The sequence below is a fragment of the Heterocephalus glaber genome, unplaced genomic scaffold (genome assembly GCF_053883595.1).
Source record: "Heterocephalus glaber isolate CG9 unplaced genomic scaffold, H.glaber_assembly_v1.0 deba00001479, whole genome shotgun sequence".
Taxonomy (NCBI): domain Eukaryota; kingdom Metazoa; phylum Chordata; class Mammalia; order Rodentia; family Bathyergidae; genus Heterocephalus; species Heterocephalus glaber.
The window spans coordinates 963,931-986,456 of record NW_028258316.1 but is presented as its reverse complement, the minus strand read 5'-3'; the positions used below and the strand labels follow the sequence as shown (position 1 = coordinate 986,456).

The 22,526-nt window shown below is 60.0% G+C and overlaps 1 protein-coding gene across 4 annotated transcripts; it reads left to right on the top strand.

Moving 5' to 3' along the window:
* On the top strand, positions 1 to 20,771 carry Traf2 (TNF receptor associated factor 2). 4 transcript variants are annotated; one of them, XM_021261644.2, is made up of 11 exons: positions 1 to 21; positions 7,748 to 7,966; positions 8,524 to 8,602; positions 8,876 to 8,974; positions 12,872 to 13,033; positions 14,152 to 14,226; positions 15,912 to 15,986; positions 16,963 to 17,244; positions 17,536 to 17,713; positions 19,457 to 19,605; positions 20,226 to 20,771. In XM_021261644.2, exons 2-11 carry the CDS (start codon positions 7,779 to 7,781, stop codon positions 20,442 to 20,444), a joined length of 1,506 nt encoding a protein of 501 aa, XP_021117303.1. In that variant the 5' UTR covers positions 1 to 21; positions 7,748 to 7,778; the 3' UTR covers positions 20,445 to 20,771. The 4 variants fall into 4 exon arrangements, with proteins under 4 accessions (XP_021117303.1, XP_012929333.1, XP_021117302.1 ...); XM_013073879.3 differs by lacking the exon at positions 1 to 21 and adding an exon at positions 72 to 138; XM_021261643.2 differs by lacking the exon at positions 1 to 21 and adding an exon at positions 197 to 1,811.
* Positions 20,772 to 22,526: the final 1,755 nt, after the last annotated feature.

Here is a 22,526-nt window from a genome sequence, read left to right as displayed (position 1 = left end):
GTGGTTGACCTCGTGCTTCTGGTAGGCTCTCGCGTTAGTCCATCAGGCGGGCTCGGGGGCGGGGCGGGGCGGGACGACGGCGGGGGCGGGGGCCGTGTGCCGGCGAGCGCTGAGTTCCGGGCCAGCGAAGACCGTCGGGTGAGGGGGCGCGGGGTCCGGGTCCGGGTCCGGGTCCGGGTCGGGGTCCGGGTCGGGTCCGGCCCCTCGCCAGGGTGATTGGGCTCTGCTGTGGTAGGCGCCGAGGCTCGGGGCGGGGCGGGCGCGCTGGCTCTGAGGGGATTTCTCAGGGCGGAGGAGCCGGAAACCGAAAGTCGGGCGGGGGAGCGGGAAAGTTGGCTGCGTGCGGGGCGCGGGGCTGAGGACATCGCGGCCTCCCAGCCTTGGGTGGGCGCTCTCGCCTGCCCCCAGTCCAGGGCTACTTGGCAGCCGGCCGTCGTCCCCGCACCCGGGACCTGCGGCTCAGACCTCCCTGGGCCGGGGTCGCCTCTGTCCCGGCCCGGGCTCCCTTCCTTCCGCCAGGCCCCAGCTGTCCCCAGGTGGCTGAGCAGGGCCGAGTCCGACCCCCGGGAGTCTGCTCCCAGGAGGCCGAGGAAGGCTGTGCCTGGGGCGCCCAACAGGAGGGGTGGACGCAGCCAGCATCCGCGGACTCCAGGGCTGGGGACCCGGGGAAGTTGTCGGAGCGATGAACCTGGAGCTGAGGACTCGGATCCTGGCCGCGTGCACCCAGCTCCTGCTCGCTGGTGGCCTGAACGCACAGCTTGCTCGTTGGAAGTTGCCTGCTCCTGGCTGTCGTCCACCTCATAGAGGCCATGCCTGGCCCTACCCCATGACTCCTGTCCCTGTGACTCAGGTCACCTCACCTATGACGATTGTGGGATGTAGCAACCCAAAGTGACTGTTTTTAGTCACTGCACAGGTGCAGTTTAGCTACCTGGGAGGCTGAGGCAGGAAGGTCAAAAGTTTGAGGCAATAGAATGAGACCCTGTGTATAAATAAAAAAAGCTGGGGTCCTAGCACAGTGGTAGAGTAGAGCCCTTGCTTAGTATGCCCAAGGCCCAGGCTTCTGTCCCCAGCGCTGAAAAAAATGAAAAACCTGGCCTAGGAGATGTGAGACCTTAGTAGCACCCCACAAAAAAGGTTGCTGTTTTAGGTGGAGGCCCAAGCAACCCAGACCTGTTGCTGAGTCTTACTTTTTGAAATCAGCTTTGTTGCAGTATGCTTTAAGTGTTACAGAATTTGTTGTGCTGTGTTTGAACAAAGACGTTGCTCTTGTGAGCAGTGGGGAGGCTGTGCCATAGGTGCTGTGGCTTCTCATGGGGTGAGGAGGTAGCTGTCAACTTGGGGTGAAGCCGGGCCACAGGAGGTGTCAGAGGCCTCTGCGCTGGGTGTTCCTTCTGCCTGGGACCCTGGTCCCAGTGCACCTCTGTGCTTCCTGTCCTGTGTCCACTGTCATGTCCTGTTTGCCACCTCTGAATCCTGGCAGGGCTGCGAAGCATCCATGCAGTGGGTGGAGTGAAGGCCATGCGGGCTGCTAGTTCCCAGCCAGAGCCTTCTCTTGCCGAGGGGATATTCTAACTCCCCCAGGTTTTGCTCCTCCTGGAACCCTGAAGGAACAACTCTCTCTGGAGCTGTAATTCTGTAACTGCCGGTGTCACCCAGAAGAAGCCCCCTCCAGGGAGAAAGCTCTCCATCGTTTCACTCTTGTCTCCCCAGCGTCAGCTTGGGCTTCATGTCAGACCACAGGAAATGCCGGTCACCCCTCTCACCACCCCTGTGTGGTTGGCGTGTAGATTCTGACCGTGGCCAGCCAGGTGGGTTCCACAACAGGAAGTCCTAAGCACACACAGGCATGGGCAGGAAGGGCCAAAGAAGAAAACCCAGGAGGCACTGCCCACACCTCGGGCATGTACTGGTGCCTGTCCTCCCAGTTTTCCAGCTGCCTCCTTTGCAGAGAGGTTGAGAGCTCTAACCTGATGCTATACCGTTGCATGCTCTCTGTCACCCCATGGCCGCCCTGCCCCTGGTGTGGCGAGGTGAGGCGGGGGAGCAGTGGAAGCTATCCCCAGGGCCTGGGCCTGGCAGAGAGTTTGGCCATGGGGCTCAGGGTTTGGAGCTGGTGGTGACTTAGGGAGGTAAAAATCCTAGCAGGGAGGGAGGAGTCAAGAGGTGACCTGGTCAGGAAAGTCCAGAACATGGAGCTGGGCAGCTGGGGTGTGTCCAGGTGGGGAGCAGAGCTGGGGGCAGCAAGGGAGAGGGGAGGCCTGGCTTCTTCCTCCAGCTCTGTGCCTGGCTCTGGCCTAGATGCTGGACCCCTCCTCCAGTCGCTGCTCCTGACAGGCCCGGGGCTGCACAGGTGTGAGGAGGGCTGTTGGCTGGAACAACTGCTGGGAAGAGCAGAGTGGGTGGCAGTGGAGCTGGGGCGCCATTGGGAGGGAGCTCTGAGCAGAGGGGAGACCCAGTCTGAACCCTGTGTTATCTCCAGGAGGGAAATGGGCTGGGAAAGCCCTGAGGGCAGCAAGAAGGCCAGTGCGGGCAGTGACTTGGTCACATGTGGGTGATTTTTAAAGTGCCTAGGTCCTGACTGAGCCCTGGCACAGCATGCATAGCGGTCAGGCCCATAGCAGTACCGTGGATACAGACCCTGCTGTGGTCACGTGCTGGTGAGGAAATGGGTTGCTGCCTTGGTAAACCTGGCTGGTTGGTTTGTTTTGCTCTACTGGGGACTGAACCCAAGGGCAGTGAGCTTGCTTATTTATCTGTACAATCCCATTGTTGTATTTGTATTTATTTATGGTGGTGCTGGGGATGGAAGCCAGGATGTTATACCCCTGAGCTATATCCCCAGCACTGTCTGATTTTTAATCTTAAGACAGGGTCTCACTAAGTTGCCCAAGTTGGCCTTGAACTTGTGATCCTCCAGACTCAGCCTCCCAGGTGATAATAAGGATTACAGGCAGGTGCTACCACACCTGGCTGCTAGCATCTAGTTTTGAATAAGAAAAACTACACATACTGATTGCATGAATAAATGTAAACACCAGCCACTTGTAAGATTTGAATGGTTTTTTCCTACAATATTTGTTTTCAGTAATTTTGTAGAAACAATTGTCAGGTGTTAGTTAAGTTATTATAAGCTTTGGCTTGGTACTGTGTTGAACCTGAGAAAAGATGGACTTGCCTATCTGAAGTGGATTACTAGTAGTTGGGGCCTCATACTAGTGACTGCACACAGGCTAAAACCCTTGCCTGTGAAGTGGGCTTGTTAGGCCCGTGGGTTAGAACTGGATGCAACCAAGTGGTTGCTTATGTGGAAACCCAGTATTGTGTAGAATTTGAGTGGCTCCGGGTGGCAACTTGAACTTGGGAGGCTTGTGTCCCCAGCATTTGGGGTGTCCTTGAGCCTGTTAAGAGCAAGTCCCTGGGCCAATTCCAGCACTTGCCCTTGGGAAGGGACCCCCAGGGTGCACCCAGAACTGACTTTGTACCCTAGTTGGGGCTGCGTTTGGTTTTTATAACATCCCGCCAGGTGCTGCTCAAACCCAGACTCAGGTTGGCGGTGTCAGCTGCCCAGTGCCCTCAGCCCAGTCAGGTTTCAGCACTGTCTTTGCCCTTGGCCTGCTCTTCCTGCCCAGGACAGCGGCCCCAGGTCTCGAGCCCCAGCTCTCCTGGAGGGCTGTTCTCCAGGTTTCACTGCCATTTTTAATAGTTTTTAATATCGGGAAGTAGATATTCTGGAGAAGCAGATGCGGTCATTGAGCCTTCGCCACCCTCTGGCTCTTTGGGAGAGGAGATTGTGTCTGTGCGTGGAAGCCAGGTGTGCAGGAGACGTGCTTTTGTCTGTTCGGGCCCCTGGCCCGGAGGTAACAGCCACACGGTTCTGTCGTCACAGAAGGGCCTTGCCGGTCCTTGAGTGCTGTGTCGGTGCAGTCATTGCCTGAGCTGTTGCATGTCTGGGAGCCGCCTCTGGTGTGAAGTAAGCAGTCCATTTTGGGCATGGATTGTGAGACTGCAGCCCCATCCGTACAGGTCTGTCACTGGGAGTGGTGCTGGTCTTGTTTTCTTTTTTTTGGTACCCAGGATCGAACTCAGGGCCCTACACTTGAGAGGCAGGCGGTGGCACCACTGAGCTAAATCCCCGGCCCGTACTGGTTTTGTTCTTAGCTGACCAACCTGTCAGAACTTTTGCAGTGAACCAGTCTGGAGTGTGAAAGAGCCGCGTGCCTGTCGGGTTTCCAGGCAGGTTCTGATCACATGGACCTCCTTGTGTTCCTTGGTGTAAGCCCTTAGGCCAGAGCTTGTGGGCTGCCCAGCCCTCGAACTGTGTGTTCAGTGTGTGTTTGGTGCCGGCAGCGATGGTCCCTCCTCCTCACGGACTGCAAATGGGCAGCCCCGGGCAGCTCGCCGCTGAGGGTGGCTGCACGGGGTGGGGTGGGGGTGTGTGTGAGGTGCAGTGTGCAAGTTGCTCCCGGTACCGTGGGTCGAGTGGAGTGAGAAGGGTCGCGTCGGGTTTCGGCACAGTGCTTGTGAGTGTTCGTGGTGGTGGCACGAACAGTTCTTAAAAGTTATGATGTCTTCATGAAGGAGACTCAGGCCTACACTTAAGGAAGCCCACAAGCACTGAGAGCCCTGAGGTGCAGCATCAGTGCCGGGCCCTCGAGTGCTTGCCACATGGTGTGGTGCCAGCTGACGCTCAACTCCCAGGTTGTCGGGGTGGCAGTGGTGATCTCTGGGCTGGTGAGCTGGTACCCTTGACATTGCTGAGGGCATCTGCAACCAGGACTGACATGAAGGTCAAGGCCCTGCTGTCTGCTGTGGCCTTTATCACAGAAGAGCAAAGAAGGCCAGGAGGCAGAAGGTGTCCCCCAGCTCCCTGGCGGCAGGAGGAAAGGCTCTGGAAGGAGTGGCCACATCTGGAAGATGTCTAAGGAAGTGGAAGAGGAAACGGCCCCATCCTCCTGCCCCCATGCAGCCGTCTGCAGTTTGTGTTACGTTCCCGCCCTGTCTGCGAAAAACATGGACCATGGAGTTCTTCACGTCCTGTACTATTTTATCTGATGTAACAAACCTCAAATGAGGTTTGAACCTAAAGAATGTGGCTTTTTAAACAAGTGACCTTTAAAAATAGAAAATGCCTGCATCTGAAGTAGCTTAGAAGAGTGCCTTTCAAACCATTAGTGGTTCATGAGATCAATTTAGCAGCTTCTGAGCAGAGAAAGTGAAATATGACGGGAACTCAGAAGCCCTCGTGCAGAGTGGCAGTTTGATGAGGCTTTGGCTTCTTTTTATAAGTACCAGGGATCGAACTCAGGACCTTGTGCTTGTGAGGCAGGCGCGCTGCCACTGAGCTACATCCTTTGAGCTAACCCCTTCCTTTGGCTTCTGTCACATGCACATGGGGGGCAAGTCGTGTTGACACAGGAGTGGGGGCTGAGTGCGGTCCTGGTGGGCATGGAGGTGAGCAGGTGACAGCCTGAGCTTGGTGTGGCACAGGCTCTTGGGGGACAGGGTCTCCCTCCCTTGCCTGGGCTGACATTAGACTCCCACACCCAGGCAGTCCTCCTGCCTCAGCCTTGCAAGGAGGTGGAATACAGGTGTTCACCACCATGCCTGGCTTCCCCAGAACATCTGTGTAGATTGTTGCCGGGGGAACAGGCCCACCAATGGTGCAAGGAGATTGTGTCCCCCTCTGAGAGAGGCATAGTGACAGCAGGGTGCAGTCCTGTGTGCAGTGCCCAGCACACCCTCTTCCCGGTGCTTGGGGAGAGCGTGGGCCTCACGTACATCCTGGAGTGCCTCACGGATGGCTCTCTCGTGACATACGTTCATCTGTGTTGGCTGGTCCTGGACGGTGTCCAGGCTGTGCTCAGCAGAGGAGACATGACCCATGCGGTCCTGAGCTGGCCATCCGGGGCCAGACCGGCCCGGGACACGAGGGCGGCCTGTGGGGCCTGCCTTGTGAGCCAGTGGCCTAGAAGTCGTGTGCTGCTCTGCAGAGGTGCTGTGCCACAGACCTGGGTGCCAGGTACTCAGTGGGGAGACCGTGGGGATGGGATGGGCCGGTGGGGAGGGCAGCTTGTCGTGCAGCAGCCAAGGTGCTCGTCCAGGGCCTTGAGTTTTCTAAGTTGAAAGTGCTTTGCTCGGGGCCGTTTGTTAGTCGCCCCTTTCCAGGGCTCACAGGTAAGGGTAGCATCTCTTGCCACCTCTGAGCTCTGGACACTGCATGATATTGACATGAGGTCCCCAAAGGCTGCTGGGTTCTGTCCTGGATGGGGCCCTCTCACCCCCAGACTCACCACCCGCGGAGTCGCCACAGAGTGGTCCATGGGATCAGCCCCGCTGGTGCCTTAGGCCTGGAAACATTTGTGGAATGAGGGGACGGTGGCATTGACAGCTGTCGGCTGTGGATGGGGTGGTCTTGCCATGTGGAACGGAAACTGAAATGGCTTTTGGGAATGGTGAGCTGTAACTGCCGTCAGCCAGGTGCTCTGCCTCAGAAGGCCCTCCGTGGTGTGACCAGGAATCTGTCACAAAGGAGCAGTGGGCCCTAGTTTCGGGCCAGCCCTGGAACCAGGTGCAGTACCAGTGCGGGTTGCCGAAGGTGGCCCGCTTGTCTCTTCCAGGTGTCTCACGCGACTCGGGGAGCCCAGTCCCCTAGGCCCTGCTGCCATCTGCATGTCAGCCAGGAGCTCAAGGTCTGCATCCTCTCAGACCGCTGGGGCGAGGGCCATTCCTGCAGACCTTGGGGGAGAGGCCCAAGCTATGGCTGGGAGTTGGTCAGGAGTTGGCATCTTCCTCCCGTCTCCCAGTGAAGGAGTTCTGGCATTCCTAGGAGGCGCTGCTGTGGCTGCCTGGCCTGGCCTGGCCCTGAGCAGGCGTCTCCCCTGCTGCTGCTGCTGCTGCTGCTGCTGCTGCTGCTGCTGCTGCTGCTGCTGCTGCTGCTGCTGCTGCTGCTGCTGCTGCTGCTGCTGCTGCTGGACGGGGAAGCCTGCTGCGTGGCCAGAGGGAGTCCAGGGCAGAAGCCTGGGTGAGGGTGGCTCATCAGAGAGGACAGCAGGACGGGGCTGTGGCTGCTCTGCAGGTGTGGCTGGGGATGCCCAGAAGCTGCAGTGGGCACCAGGTCTGGGGAGCCTGGTGTACACAGAGGGGCTCTGCAGCCCATGAGGTTGGTCTGGACTGTGGGGGGCACTGATAGCAAATGGGGAGTGCTGTGGCCGGCACCAGGCCGGCTTACCTGGGTGTTGTTAGTTCAGGGAATGTCCAGGACCCGAGGAACCAGCAAGTACATTATGGTACATTTTGGAAGCCATCTGTGAGCTGGGTGTGGTGGTGCATGCATGTAACCCAGCACTTGGAGGCTGAGGATGGCAAGTTCAAACCCAGCCTGGGCAATGAAGCTAAAGAAAAGTACATGGCTTAGGATGTACCTCAGTGCAAATGCCCTGGGTTCATCCCCAGTACCACGCACACAGTCACAGGACCACAGGCACAGGATGGAGGTGCTCACAGGAAGGCAGCCTGCTCTGCCAGCCAGGGCGCAGGCCAGCGGGAGGCCCCTGAGTTGGTCCTTGGCCTGAGTGCCGGCCACATGCGGTACCTCAGCTTCCAATCCGTGGCAGCAGCTTGCACTACCTGTCTGCAAGGGTCCTGAGCTCAGAGCCTGCTTCTCTGACCTTCTCAGGACTCCTATGCTCATCCCCCTCCTACCCTGTCCTGCGCAGGGTGTCATGTGCTCTGTGTTCCTCCTCAGGGCCACGTGGTGTGTGGGGGTTCCAGCTCTCATGGCTGTAGCCAGTGTGACCCCCCCGGGCTCTCTGGACCTGCTGCAGCCGGGCTTCTCCAAGACGCTCCTGGGGACGAAGCTTGAGGCCAAGTACCTGTGCTCTGCCTGTAAAAACGTCCTGCGGAGGCCCTTCCAGGCCCAGTGTGGCCACCGCTACTGCTCCTTCTGCCTGAACAGCATCCTCAGGTGTGCAGGGTGCTGCCGGGGTGGCAAGGATGGAGGGTGGCACTGGCGTCAGAGTGGCACTGTACAGTTTGGAGGCTCCCAGTCTGAGTCCTCCCCAGATTCTGCAGGCTGGTTGTTTAGTGTCAGTTATCTATTGCAGTGCTGTTTGGGGGCCCCGGGGCGAAGTACGATGCATCGTTAAGGTTAACAGGACCTACTTTCTTCACTGTTGGTCACTGGTCACTGGGCACTGGGAATCCCACTCCGCACAGCTGCTCCAGACGGCAGCCGAGGAGGTCCTGGGCACCCGGGGCACCAGTGTCACAGAGCACGTGGCCTCTCCAGAAAATAGCAGTTTGTCACGAAAGGAGGGAGTCCCTTGGGTGGGAGGATGCTCTCCTCACACCCTACCCTCTCAGGATTTGCTCTTTTCCTGTGTATGCTTAATGCACAGTGCTGTGGATTTCATTGAGGGGAATTTAAGAATTCGTGGTGTGGAGTTGGTTTGTAGACTGGGCAGACAGCGATCATTTCTTCTTCATAGCAGGTTTCACAGGAGATTTTGTTTCTGTCCCCAGCTCTGGGCCTCAGAACTGCACTGCCTGTGTTCACGAGGGGATCTATGAAGAAGGTGTTTCTATTTTAGAAAGCAGCTCGGTGAGTACAATTTCTTGGAGCTATGAATGTTGAACAGAAAGCCTTTTAGAATTCCCTTTGCAACATTGGTGGCAGGATGCGACCCGAGCAGACATGAGTGCTCAGGGTTTGAGACGCTGGTGCACAGCTTGGGTGGTCCTCAGTGTCACGCTGTGCCCTCCATGGCCAGGAAGGTGGCGCTGGCTGGTTGGGTAGGGCTGAACTTGGGGTGGCACTTGCTCCCACAGTAGGGTGCTGGAGAAGGTTCAGCCCGAGGGCTGTTGCTGTTCCCAGGCCTTCCCGGACAACGCTGCCCGCAGGGAGGTGGAGAGCCTGCCGGCCATCTGTTCCAACGAGGGGTGCACCTGGAAGGGGACCCTGAAGGAATATGAGGTAAAGCAGGGCGTCCCTGTGTTGCTGCAGGCTGCTCTGGAGCCCCGCTGGTGGAGATGACACTCCCCAGATCAGTGGTCTCCAGACCAGACCTGTCCTCTGCTCCTCGGGCTGTAGCCGTCTCCTGTCTGTGGGCCAAGATGTGTGGCCAGCCTTAGATGTCCATTTAGAGACCAAATTGTGCAGTGTGCAGCCCTGCACATGGAGCCTGGTACTTTCCCTCTCTGTGCCTCAGTTTCCTCGTCTGTCCACAGAGGTGCAGTTCTCTCGCCACTGTGGGATGTGAGAATTGGAGGTGCCCATGTATGAGGACCTGGCCTCATGCCAGCCCTGGGGTGCTGTATTTGCCTTGGCAGTGGATTTCCCAGTGCTGCAGGGTAGGTCCATCTGTGTTGGCACCTATAGCTTTCAAGCTCTGTGGGATTTCTGTGTTTAGTTGTGCTTTTGAGATGTGGGTCTCCCCATGGTACCCGAGCTGGCCTGGAACTCACAGTCCTCACGGCAGCCTCCCAGGCTGCTGGGATTGCAGGTTTGTACTGCTGTGAACTGTGATGACATGGGAAGTCACAGTTCATGAGCACATTTATTCTGTGCTCACAGAAAGACTTCTGGCCAGTGACAGAGGTGGCCACAGGCTGGTCCTGACGTTGTTGTGCTTTGTCTTTCTGTACCAGTAGAGGCCAGTGTGTTGGGCACCTCAGTGTGACCCTCTCGGCACCCTCAGCCCTGCAGCGCGTGTCCAGCACCTTCCTCTTGGTATTCTTAGTCGATGCCCTTCAGGAAGTGTCACCTCGGATGTGCGCACAGGAACATTCACAGCAGCTCGCAGATGGAGGCACCCTCCATTTCCCCTGACAGGGCGGCTAAACGAGTGGGGCGTGGTGTGATGAGACTGTGACGCTCACACTCACTGCAGCGGGGCCCAACCTGAGGAGCTCCTGCTGAGTGAGCCAGCCGGTCACCGAAGACGGCTCCTGCCGGCCCCCTCCCAGGAATCCTGGAGCTGCCGGGTCCTTGGAGATGGACAGGGAGTGGTGGCAGGGCGGGAGTTGTGGCTGACTGAGCAGCGTGGGAAGCTGGGGTCTCAGAGTGCGGAGATTCCTTGAGAACAGCCTGCTTGGTCCAGGTCGGGGGCTGCAGTGGACGCTTTGCTCACAGCCTGCTGGCCTGTGCCTGGGCCTCCAGGGCCAGGGCAGCCGCGGTGCCCAGAGAAGCCAGACCCTGAGAAAGTTGGGATCCTCTCTCCTTCCCTGTTTGCTTGTGTGTCTGGCCACACTTCCCTCATTCTTTTTGTTTTCTTGATGCTGGGGATGGAACCCAGGGCTCCCTGTGTGCTAAGCACATGTCTGCCGCTGAGCTGCCCTAGCCGCTCCTTTGGCTTCTGATGGGCTGTAGGCTCTGAGTTAGCTTTGCTGGGGGAGCAGCCCTGGCTGCCCCTGGTTGCCTGAGGGGCTGTGCTATGCTCCGTAGTGCGGTGCCCTGGTCAGCTCCCGAGCCAGGCCCAGGCGCTGCTCCTGGCGTTGCTTGCGAGGAAGGGGTCCCTGAGGAAGGGGGCAGGCCTCGGTCTACCCCATGAGGATGGGCCTGTGGGACGGGCAGTGGGGCGCTGAGGGGCAGGCAGGGGCACGGGGCCCAGCCCTGTGCAGGGCTCTGGATTCCCCTGAGGTTCCTGGGCTGTGGTGTCCATGAGGCCAGTGACCATGTGGGCTTGGCCAGGAGCCAGGGACTCCAGTGCCACACGGCCCCACAGGCATGCAGCCTGGAAAGTCCCTGGCGGGGTCCGGTGTGAGCTCTGGAAAGTCCCTGCGAGGAGCTGGGTTCGGGCGTGTGGGAGGGCAGCCCTGCTCTGGGACAGCCGGGCCAGGCCTGATTTATTGATAAAACCTCTGCCCTTTGGCAAGTGTCCAGGCCACCGAGCCAAGCCCTCCTCCCCTCAGCCTGTCCTCAGCTGGATGGGCAACCCTGAGGCTAGAGCTCTTTCTACTTGATGCTCTGAAATACTTGAAAAGTTTGGAAAAATGGGAAAAGATCATATTTAGTCTTTGGCTGTGCTTTTCCTTTTTGGTGCTGTCTTTGATTCTGAGAGCATGGTGGTTCTAGAGCCCAGTCCTGCGTCCCTGCCTCTGGGTCACCCGGCTCTGGCTGTGGGCAAGCACAGGTGGAGGGTGGCCCAGATAGCTTGCCCAGGTGCTCTGGAGACTCAGCTACGACAGCCCCGTTTGCTTAAAGAACTGAGTTTGAATTTTGGTTGAATAAATGCTGATTTCTTTGACTTGTGCATGTGAGGTCAAGGAGGGCACTGTGCTTTGTCCTGGTTACCCGAGGGGGCGCCTGCGGGACCCTAAGTGCAGACAAGCCAGTGTATCATCTCACTTTCTTTCACTGTGGTGCTGGGAATCCAGCCCAGGCTCCCACATGCTAGGCACACTGTACCCCTTACCCGTCCCCGACCCGTGAGCCTTCTGTTTAATAAAACCTTGGAACAGCCCCTTTCCCTGCCCTGTGCTGCCACGTGCTGTATCACTGAGCCACACCTCCAGCCCAAGAGCAGCCTTTCAGCTCAGTTCTACTTATGCGCCTGTTTTTGTGTTTTGTTGTTCGTGGTCCTGGGGATTGAACCTAGGGCCTTCGCACTGGGCTGTATCCCCAGCCCTTTTCTCATTTTTTATTTTCAGACAGTCTTCCTGTCTCAGCCTCCCACAGTGCTGGGATAACAGGGATGCACCACCACATTTTATCTTGACACAACTTAACAAGCTTAGCTAACCTGCTTGGCTCCATGCGCCTGTGGTGACCACTGCACACTGCTCGCAGACTTGCTTTGGGGGCTCCCGTGCCTGCCGGTCCTGTGCAGCTGACTTTGTCGCTCCTGTGGCTGGCTGAGACCAGGGTCCTGCTTGGTCTCTCTCCTCTGACTGTCGCAGCATACCGAGGTTGCAGCAGACCCCTGGGGTTCCAAGGGTGTCCAGAACCTGGCCCTTCCGTTTGTCACTGTGTGCCTTGTCAGTTGCTTTGGTGGCTCCCGCCCTTCCCTCCCATCTGTGGTGTGGCAGCCAGCAGCCCTTGGAGGTACATGCAGGTCTTGTCACCTTTCTGTCCAGACCCTTTTGCCAGGACAGTCGTTGGCATGAAGGTGCCTGGGCCTGGTCCTGAACCTGTGGCATGGGGCCAACCTGTGTTCCCTCCAGGTCCCTTGTGTCCTTCTGTGCTACTCTCCTTTTCCCAGGGTCTTGCCCGACCCTGCGTGGCCACTGAGGGTTTTTGGCTTCTCTAGACCTCCTTAGGGTGCTTCCCATCTCCACTACCTGGGGCTCCTGCCTCAGGTAGTCAGCTCCTCCCGCTCGCCCATGCTCCCTCGAGCTGGGTGGCATGGGGTGGGCTGCAGGGTCTCAGCCTTCACGCTGGCCCCTTGGCCTGTTCTCCTCAGCGTAGATCTCTGAGACGCCATCTGTGCCCAGGCCCTGGCTGGCCATCTCAGGCCCCGGGTCTTTGATGCTGACCATGCCAGGGTTCCAGTGCTGCAGGCAGGGACAGCCACCTCCATAGGTCTCTGCGTCTCCTGTGGGTTTCTGCCTCCCACACCCCATCTAGCGGTGCCAGGGCTGGGCTGGCAGCAGGAGCCTGAGCCACTTCCTGGGCCGGGGGCACAGCTGTTCCAGAGGCTGGGGCAGAGACATGCGGCAACAGGGCCCCCTCACCTCTGCCTGGGACAGGGGTCAGTGTCCCCAGTCTGGGAGTGGGGCGGGGAGGACACATGGGCCTGGGGAGGCCTGCATGCTGTGTGGGGCGCGGTCTCCAGGCTGGGAGGAGGGCATGCAGACTCCAAGCATGTGCACGTGCCGAGGCTGCCCAAGGGCCCACGTGTGCCCTGCTTACACCCCCTTCTTGTGTTGCCAGAGCTGCCACGAAGGACTCTGCCCGTTCCTGCTGACCGAGTGCCCTGCATGTAAAGGCCGGGTCCGCCTCGGGGAGAGGGAGCGCCACGCCGAGCAGGAGTGCCCAGAGCGGAGCCTGGCCTGCCGGCACTGCCGGGCGCCCTACTGTCGAGTGGACCTAGAGGTGCTGGGCACAGGGGCCAGCGTGGTGGTGGCCGCTCTGTGGACACAGGGCTCGAGCTTGGTGCTGGTGCCTGTGTCCCTGAGGCATAGGGTGGAGGGTTCTCGGGGGGCACTGGGCTCAGGTGTGAAGTCACTGCCGAGGCAGGTGAAAAGCATCTTTTAGAGAAGCCGTGCTCACCAGGCCAGGGGTCGGCAGTGTCACCAGTGCCAGGCCAGTGTGTCCTCCTTAGGCTGTCAGCAAGCAAGGCTGACCTCATGTCACTTCATCGAAGCGGCTGGGAATGTGTTTCTAAAGGGCACAGAGCTACAGCGCTGTCAACACCACCCCAGCCAGCTTTGCCCCGAAACCAGCACTGAGGTCATGTTGGCTCCAGAGTGCATGGCTCTTCGTGGCTGGGAAGAGAGAGGAAGCAGTGGGGTCCTGTGTCCCTGTGAGGCTATGCCCCTGGTGACCTGCAGACCTCCCTCAAGGACACAGCTTCTGAAGGGCCACCCCTCCCCATTGGCTGCACGGGCGAGCAGCCCATTACACGTAGCCTTTGGGGAACGCTTGTCCAGCCCCTAGCAGCCACATTTGGAATGCAGTAGTTAGGCTCGCGCCCCTCGGTAGCTGGCCTGGCCCTATTGTCTAAATGTGTCTTACAGGGTCGCCTACATCTGCTGAAGTAGTGTGTCGGGTGGGTGCCTGCTGCTCGGCCGTCCGTTCCCTGGTTTCCGGGTTTACACAAGGGCAGGCCCGAGCAGGGCCATCTGGGAGCTGGGTGTCTGCAGCAGCACGCGAGGGTCTCAGGGGTGGTCTAGCCACGCGGCCCAGCAGTCAGCGAGTTCTGCCCACCTCGGACCCTGCTGCTGGCACTGCCGTCTCTGTCCTCATGGGGCCCTTCTTTTCCGTCCAGTGGCAAAGTGGATGTTCCACTTTCCTGTCCTCTGCAGTGGCCTTGTTTCTCGTGTGCTCTGGAAGTGTAGCCCAGGAAGAAGTCTTTCGGTCCTAGCTCGGGGTGCCGGCGGGTGCTGTGCCATCTCTGGAGGCAGGGAGGGCCCACATGAGGGTCAGGGCTCCCCTTGTGCACAGCCCTCTCCTCACCCCGCTCCCCATCTAACCTGCCCGCTCCTCCCCAGGCGCACTACGAGGTCTGCCCCAAGTTCCCCATGGCCTGCGACGGCTGCGGCAAGAAGAAGATCCCTCGGGAGAAGGTAGCTCGGGGCCGAGGGCCTGCACTGTGCGGGTGGCGGTGGGGTCCTGGCCCGTGGCTGAGGGATGGCACAGTGATCCAAAGCTTTCCTGTCGGGCAGTGGCCCAGATGTATGTGTCACTTGGGCCTGGCAGCCACAGTTCTGGGCCACAGGTCTTTGTCCTTCCACACACGCTGTTACCTTCGTGTGCACTGGGTGTGGTGCTGGGTGTGAGCCTGGGGCCTTGCCTGGGCTGGGCAGGTGCTGTGCCACAGAGCCCACCCACCTGGGCCCCATCTTCAAATACCTCATGAGCCAGATGTTAAAGTTGTCGTCCTCCATTTGCTGCTTGTGAGGAGCTTTGGTATGGACCTGACCTGAGTCTTTTCGGAAGTGACGTGGGTGTGGAGAGGCCCTCAGGGCTGAGGTGATGACAGTGACACCTTGGGACAGGGCATCTGATGTCCTTTGGGCCTAGGGAGGCAGCCCCTGAGGAAGGTCGTTGGGAGGCAGTGCCGAGTGCCTTCCCAGGCCTGTCCCTGGTGGGCCGGTGGGAGGGGCAGCCCGCAGAGGCCAAGGGAGAAGGAGCCAGTGCGGCGGTGTGGGTGGTGGTGGCGGTGGCGGTGGCGGTGGCGGTGCGCAGGGCTGCAGGCTTGGCCAAGCACGTGTGCTTGGGGCCCATCGGCTCCTTCCTGTCTGTCTGGTTTGCTCTCATTTCTGTGCAGGTCACAGCCCAGGTCCCAGGGCTCCAAGTCTGAGTGGTCAGGAGAGGGGCCTCTGCTGCCCTTTTCCAGTTGTCCTGCATCCAGGTCCTCCTGTGGCTTTGGCTGGGTGCGCCCTCAGGTGTCATGTGGCCTTCAGTGGCAACTAAGGTGGCTCTCACACTCGGTGTGAAGTTCAGGCTCCAGCTCTTCTTTTGAGGGGCCTGAGGATTAAACCCAGGGCCTTCACTCTGAGCCACATACTTGCCCTTTTCGACTCGTAGTTCTCCTGCCTCAGCCTCCCAGAGGGCTGGGATCACAGGTGTGCACCACCACGCCTAGCCAGGCTCCAGTTCCTGGTGGGATCTCGTTGGGGGCTGTGGTGGACGTGACAACCCTTGGGAGGCCAGGACACTGGCCTGGTGCTCCAGTGCCTTGAAGCTAAGTATTGGTAGACGCTATCCCCGCTGGCTGTGGCCTATGGTGGCTCTGCAGTGTCCTCCACCTGGCCTGGCTCCTCCTGGCAGGTCTGGTACCCGGAAGGCAGGACTGGTCCTCGCCCTGTGGTTTTCTGAGTGGTGTTGGTGTTGTTTCAGTGCTGGGGCTTGAACTTAGGCCCTTGTGCACACGAGGTGCATGCTCCCCAGCCCTGATGTGCGTTTCTGCTATGGGCTGGGGTTGGGTCCAGGCACCCAGCGGGCCTCCTCCCTTGTCCTGACCCTGGGATGTGTGTCTTACCAGCCCTGGCCTGATCAGCCCCTGTCCATGCGCACCACGCATCCCTAAGGCTGATGGCAGTGACGCCCATCGCAGGACCTCCCTAAACACAGGGTGCTCTCTGGGGCAGCCCGAGACAGCAGCCGCCGTACACAGAGAGTGGGCTGTCGGCTTTGTCCCTGTGGGAGGCTTGGGGTGGCCCCGATAGCTCTTGGTCAGTGTGGAAGGGGTGAAATGGACTGGGACTGAGAAGGATGGCCCTGGCACCTCATCCCCCTGCCCCTCCAGTTTCAGGACCACGTCAGGACATGTGGCAAGTGCCGGGTCCCCTGCAGGTTCCACGCTGTGGGCTGCCCTGAGCTGGTGAGTGGCTCCCTGCCCCCTCGCAGCACCGACCCCCAGCCCCCGCTGGCTTTGTCTGCTCTCTTTCCCCACCACCAGCCCGCTCTGGAACACCTGCCCTGAGCCTCCCTGGATGCCAGGGGAGCCTCACACTCACCAGGGCTGTGGCCAGCACCCCTCCTGCTGTCCTGGGCCCCTGTGCCGCCCTCCCCTCTTGCCCAGGAAAGGAAAGGGCACTGTCGCTGTGCAGGTGTCCAGCCAGAGCCCCGGGGCCCAGCACTCGGCTCATCCCCCGGGGCCCACTTGCCTCCCAGCGGAGGGCTCCCTGACTGTCAGCAGACGGTCCTGCCCTCCCCTTCCGGGTGCTTGACAGCTGTTCCTGCCCCTGCCGCCTGCTGTGGCAGTTACACGGGAAATCAGATGGGCTACAGCCTCCTTCCGGCCTAGCTTCGATTCACAGCTGCCCATGGCCCCCAACCTCTGCCCTGCCTTCTGATTTTTGAGTGTCTTTAACATTTGATCTTGTCACAGAAGACTGAAAAAAACTTAGCTGAAGTTAGGCTTCTTTAGCGATGCCTGGCTTCTGCCTCTGTTTTCCACTTTTCCCTGAGAGCAGCTTTTTAAATGGTGCTTTTCCCTCGTCCATCCATCCATCCATCTACCAGTGATGTTTTGCTGTGTTGCCCAGGCTGGCCTCGAACTCTTGGGCTTATGTGATCCTCCTGCTTTACCCTCCTGAGTACCAGGACTACAGACACGCCACCACGCCCTGCCTCCTTTTCATTTCTGAAGCAAATGTTATGTAGGAAGCTTTATAATTTTGAAGCACACTTGATTATTAGACAGTGGCAGCTTAAATGCTGTCTAGAGATGAGGACAGAATGGACTGAGCTGAGCCATTGCCAGGCATGCTGGACACCTGTGCTCCTGTGGCCCCGCCCATCAGTGCGGTGAGACTCAGTGCACGGTGCCAGCAGCCTCCCACCTGTGGCCATAGGTGGAAGCCGAGGAGCTGCAAGGGCACGAGGGGCAGTGGTTGCGAGAGCACATGGCCCTGCTGCTGAGCGCCCTGCTGGAGGCCCAGACCCTTCTGGGGGGCCAGAGCCAGGCGGGACCCGAGCTGTTACAGCGGTGCCAGGCCCTGGAGCGAAAGACAGCCACCTTCGAGAACATCGTCTGCGTCCTGAACCGGGAGGTGGAGAGGGTGGCTGTGACTGCGGAGGCCTGTACCCGGCAGCACCGGCTGGACCAGGACAAGATTGAGGCCCTGAGCAATAAGGTTGGTGGCCGCAGGGCTGGTGGCCACGTCACTAGGGAGCCCAGGCAACGTAGAGCCCATGTGCTGCCTGCCTCAGGCTTTGGCACCTACACTTCTGAGCTCTGGGGTGGCGGGCACAACTAGGGTTTATGGAACCTGAGAGCTGACTCGTCCTTTCTCAGGCTTGTGTGTGTGCCCTGTACTCTGCAGGAGGGGTCTGCGCCAGTGGGGCGAGGGCTGTGCGGTTGGGGTGGCTGTCCTCAGGGACTGGTGGGGTCAGGTGGCCTAAGAGGCTTGTGCGCCTGCCCATAGGTGCAGCAGCTGGAGCGGAGCATTGGGCTGAAGGACCTGGCCATGGCCGACCTGGAGCAGAAGGTCCTAGAGTTGGAGGCGGCCACCTATGATGGGGTCTTCATCTGGAAGATCTCAGACTTTGCCAGGAAGCGCCAGGAGGCTGTGGCTGGCCGCACGCCGGCCATCTTCTCCCCAGGTGCTGCCTAGAGCTTTCCATGCCCTGCTGGGCCTGCAGCCCCACAGCTCCATGTCCTCTTGTCCCCATGGCCTCATGGGGCAGCTCTCCAGGCAGGGCTGGGGTCTCTCCTCAGCTGGCACCAGGAGCCTCTGTGCCTCCTTATGGGAGTTGGGGGCCATCTGTCCTCAGGCAGGAACTGGGACACAAGGGCCTGATGGTCAGGCTGGTTGCACACAGGGGTGCCCTTGTCACCCCCAGATGGCAGAGGGTGTGGGGTGCCATGGCTTGGGTGGTGTGGCACGGCTGCCAGGGGGATGGGGCTGTCGAGTGTCATGCTGAGCTAGTCTGGCCTCTCCCCAGGGCAGATGTTTCTCCCTTCACCCCCACCTTCGGGGTCTCTGGAGGCGGACACTAGGGTCTCCTCCCACGGGGACTGCTTACCGGCATGCTGCCTGACTGCCTTCTGGGGTGCTGCACAGCCCCCTTGCCTTGGGGGCTTCAGCCACACCTGTGAGTGCGATTCACATTCGAGCTGACTCCCAGGAGCTGCTACTGAAGCAGTGGGTTCTGTGGTCGAGCAGAGATGCGTGCAGCTGCTCCTGCCTGGGGTCACCTTGACACTGCAGGGCCCTGCCTGGCACCACTGTCGTCCTCTACATGGCACATCCTGAGTGTGCCTCTGTAGGGGCCAGAAGCAAATGGACTCACCCTTGATTCAGGCTTGTTGTGGGAGAACCCCAGGGCCTCCTGTGTGCACGGTGCCGCCCGGGACTTGGGCTGGGGCCTTCCCATGGTGGTGCCTCTCTGCAGGGGCTGCTATGCCTGCCGTGTACCCAGGTAAGAGGGCCGGCTGGTGCAGCGTTTGCTTCAGGCGATGCTGGTGATGGGGTCCAGCAACGAGCAGAGGCGGCAGGGGACAGGAACAGGCTGCACAGGCCCTGCCCGTGAGGGCCAGCTGGAGGATGGCCACTCCCTAGGGGGCTGGTGCCTCCCTTGGGGCTCTGATGGCCAGTTCTCTGGGCCAAGCTCCAGCTCAGAGCAGGGCTTCGGAGGGGCCAGTAGTGATGGGACCCCACTGCTTTAGGGCCTGGTGTGGCACAGGGCAGAGCACAGCCAAGCTCCTCGTGGGGAGGAGCGGAAGCAGAAGGGGTACAGAGCCCCACTGGCTGAGGACCCCAGTAGGCCATGCCTCCTTAGGCTTCCACGCCTCCCAGCAGGCTGGCCGTTGCGGGGACATTCCAGAGCCACGTGAGATGCACAAGAGGAGTCTGTTAGGGGAGCTGGCCACCGATGGTGGAGGCTGGGACACGACAGGCCATCTGGTAGCCGGGGACCCTGGATGCTGCCAGCAAGGTTTGCTCTAAGTCCAGCAGCCTCAGGATCCCAGAGCTGCCGGTTCAAGTCCTGGAGTCCAGAGCCATGGAGCTGGAGCTCTGCTGGCCACAGTCAGGGAGGACGTGTCCCCACCCCAGGGCAAGGAGGCTAGTGTGCCTTTCTTTGCCATTTGTCCTCCCTGGGTCTCAGCTCAGCACAGCTGCCCCTGGAGGTGGACAGCGCGTGCCCAGGACAAGGCCTGAGCCGCTCTAGGCCTCCCTGCCCAGGCGAGCTGCCTCTGAGCTCATCCTCACACAGTCCCTGCGGGGCAGGGCAGTGTGCCGCTGCCTCTCTGCCCCGTCCCTGCCTCCGCCTCCTCGCTGCCCTGAAGGTCCCTGGGCAGGAGCCGCACCCTGCCTGTCCTCACTGCCCTCTGTTGCCCCCCAGCCTTCTACACGAGCAGGTACGGCTACAAGATGTGTCTTCGAGTCTACCTGAACGGCGATGGCACCGGGCGGGGGACGCACCTGTCTCTCTTCTTTGTGGTGATGAAAGGCCCTAACGATGCCCTCCTCCGCTGGCCCTTCAACCAGAAGGTGTGGCACTGTCCTGGGGTAGGAGGGGTACCTGGGGCCTGTGAGGTGCAGTGAGGTGGCCCAGGATGGGGTGGCACCAGTTGTCGCTCCCCAGGGGTCTGGTGTGCGCCGCGGCTTCTGACTGCTGGCCACAGTGCCAACCCCTGGCTCCAGGACCAAGCTTGAAAGTGAAGTCTGCCCTGGGCACTGGGCTGCAGCACAGAGCCCTCTGCCTGGCGTCACTGTCCTGGAAACCCGGGTCCACCTTGCCCGAGGACTTGAGGCTCCAGAGGTCAGGCTGGGACAAGAAGGGGACAGCCCCTTCACTTCACAGGGGCCCAGCCCTGGGCACGTGCAGCTTGGGCTGCGGGGGTTGGAGCGGGCCCACAGACCATCAGGCTTGGGTGCACCCTGAGAACGGCTCTTCTGCCCCCAGGGGAGCCAGGTCAGGTCAGCACGACTTGGAAGCTGCACAGTGGCACAGGTGCAGCCGGCCAGGCTGGGCCTGAGAGCTGGGTGTCCGTGTGGGAGTGGGAGGCGTGGGCACATTCGCTGTAAGCGTGTCCTGCCTCGGGCCGGCATGCAGGGTTGCCCGGTTGGGCACTTGGAGCTCAAAGGCTCGGTCCTCCTGGGGCCTCTAGGTGACGCTGATGCTGCTCGACCAGAACAACCGAGAGCATGTGATCGATGCCTTTAGGCCCGACGTGACCTCCTCGTCCTTCCAGCGGCCGGTCAGCGACATGAACATCGCCAGCGGCTGCCCCCTCTTCTGCCCCGTGTCCAAGATGGAGGCCAAGAACTCCTATGTGCGGGATGACGCCATCTTCATCAAGGCCATCGTGGACTTGACGGGTCTCTAGCCACCCCTACCTGGCACAGTGCCGAGGGAGGAGCCACCGCAGGGCCAGGGTCCTGCACACAGGTGGGCAGGAGGAGCCCACGCCGTCCCAGCAGCAGAGACGGAGTAGCTGGTCTGGCGAGCCCTGTCCTCTCCGGAAGGGTCCCACGTGGGCACCAGGGCTCCCGGCCTGCTCCTGCGGCCGGAGTATCTGGCCGCTGGGAGAAGAGCAGGGTGGTCCTGGAGCATAGGGCCGAGGCCCCGCAGGCTCTGGACAGGAGTGGCCGTGCTGCCCGTGGGGCCGACCTGGGCTGAGGAGCTGTTGGTATTAAACCTTTGAGATCCCGTGGTGAGTGGTGTCGTGTAGCTCTGGCCCGGGCAGTGGGGGCCTCGGGGCTCCTGCCTTTCCTCCCGCTGTCCTCTCTGTGCCTGTGTGCTGTGAGCTCCTGCGGACACTGAGGCCAGGGAGACGGCAGGGAAGTGCAGCAGAGCGGGCCTCAGCCTGGCCAAGGGCGGGTGGGCGGCACCCCAAGTCCCAGTCAGTGGTAGTGGCCTCCTCACGTCCCGGTCCTGGGGGCCAGTGAAGCACAGGTGAGGCCAGCAGTCGGGCGCACCTCCACTGCAGCCCTGCCAGTGCTCTGCGCAGGGTTCTGAGCTCCTGTCCACCTGGCTGTTTACCCTTTGTGCCTGTGTTTCTGTATCTACAAACAGTATTGAAAATATGCAGTGGTCGTACCCTGAGTCACCGCAGGGGCTGGGGCTGGTCTGGTGACACCCACTGCCGTGTCCCCTAGAGGAGACAGCTCGTGTCCTGAGATCCGTGGCTCCAGGTTCCTCATGCTGACCTGGAAGCAGAGTTAGGGGCCTGGGTGTCCGTGCCGCTTCGGGCTGCTCTGCAGGAAGCTGGGCCTGGTGCTTCCCAGCACTAAGCTGGCTTCGCACAGCCCCACCCCGACCCCAGAGCATGCTGTCTGGGCTTGAGGGCTGCTGTGAGGCGTGGTCCCTGGTCCTCGTGACCTGACTTCCAGGGAGGCAGCGGGCCAGGCACCTCTGCTGGGCCCAGGCCCCTTCCAGATTTTCCCCGGGGAAGTGCAGTGTGAGTCAGGGACGTCAGACCTGGTCTCCTCCTGTTGAGCAGAGCTGCTACTCTTCAGGTCCTCGCCTTTGATTACATCTTTGAATTGTAAATGTAGATGTGATCCTTGAATAATGGATTTAAAGTTTTCTTTTTAATATGGCTAGTTTCTACTTTGGGAATTTGTATGTGATATATATATTTTTGTTTGTTTCTTTTGTTTTGGGTTTTTTGAGGCAAGGTCTCCCTTTGTTCAGGCTGACCCTGAATTCACTATTTAGCCGAGGCTGGCCTTGAACTCTTGGTGATCCTCCTGCCTCAGCCTCCCAAATGCTGGGATAACAGGCATGTGCCGCCACATCCGGCAACATACATTTTAAAATTAGGGTTCAGGTTAACGCTGTGGTACATCATCAGTCTCTTAAAAGGAAATAGAGGGAGCTGGGTGTGGTGGCCCATGCCTGTAGTCCTAGCACTTGGGAGGCTGAGGCAGGAGGATTGCTGCCAGTTGGAGGCCAGCCTGGGCTCCATTGTGATTTCAAGGCCAGTCTGAGCTACATAGGGAGACCCTGTCTCAAAACACCAAAATAAATAAGTAAATAAAGGCTGGCAGGTTGTGGCTGAGTGGGAGGGTATGAGCTTAGCATTAGTACTAAGGGTAACAACAAAGAAATGGAGGGCCGGGGATTTAGCTCAGTGGTTCCGCTGCCTGCCTTGAAAGCTTAAGGACCCGAGTTCAACCCCTGGTCCCCCCACCCAAAAAAAAACCCTCAGGAGTACAAAGAAATGGAAAGGGTTGGTTAGCTGAGAGGCTTGGGAAGATGTTTACCCACAGGGCGCACTCCCAGAGTAAGGCTGAGGCGGACCGGGGACCTGCCCCAGGAGCTGCAGGGCAGCAGGAGGGCTGAGGCTGACACTGCCAGAGCCGGGGCCAGAAGGGGTCGGGGCCCTCAGACCTCGCAGAGGGAGGCTGGTCTGCACACTGAGCTGCTCTGGGCTGTGGCCCCACCCCATACAGGAGGGGCTGGA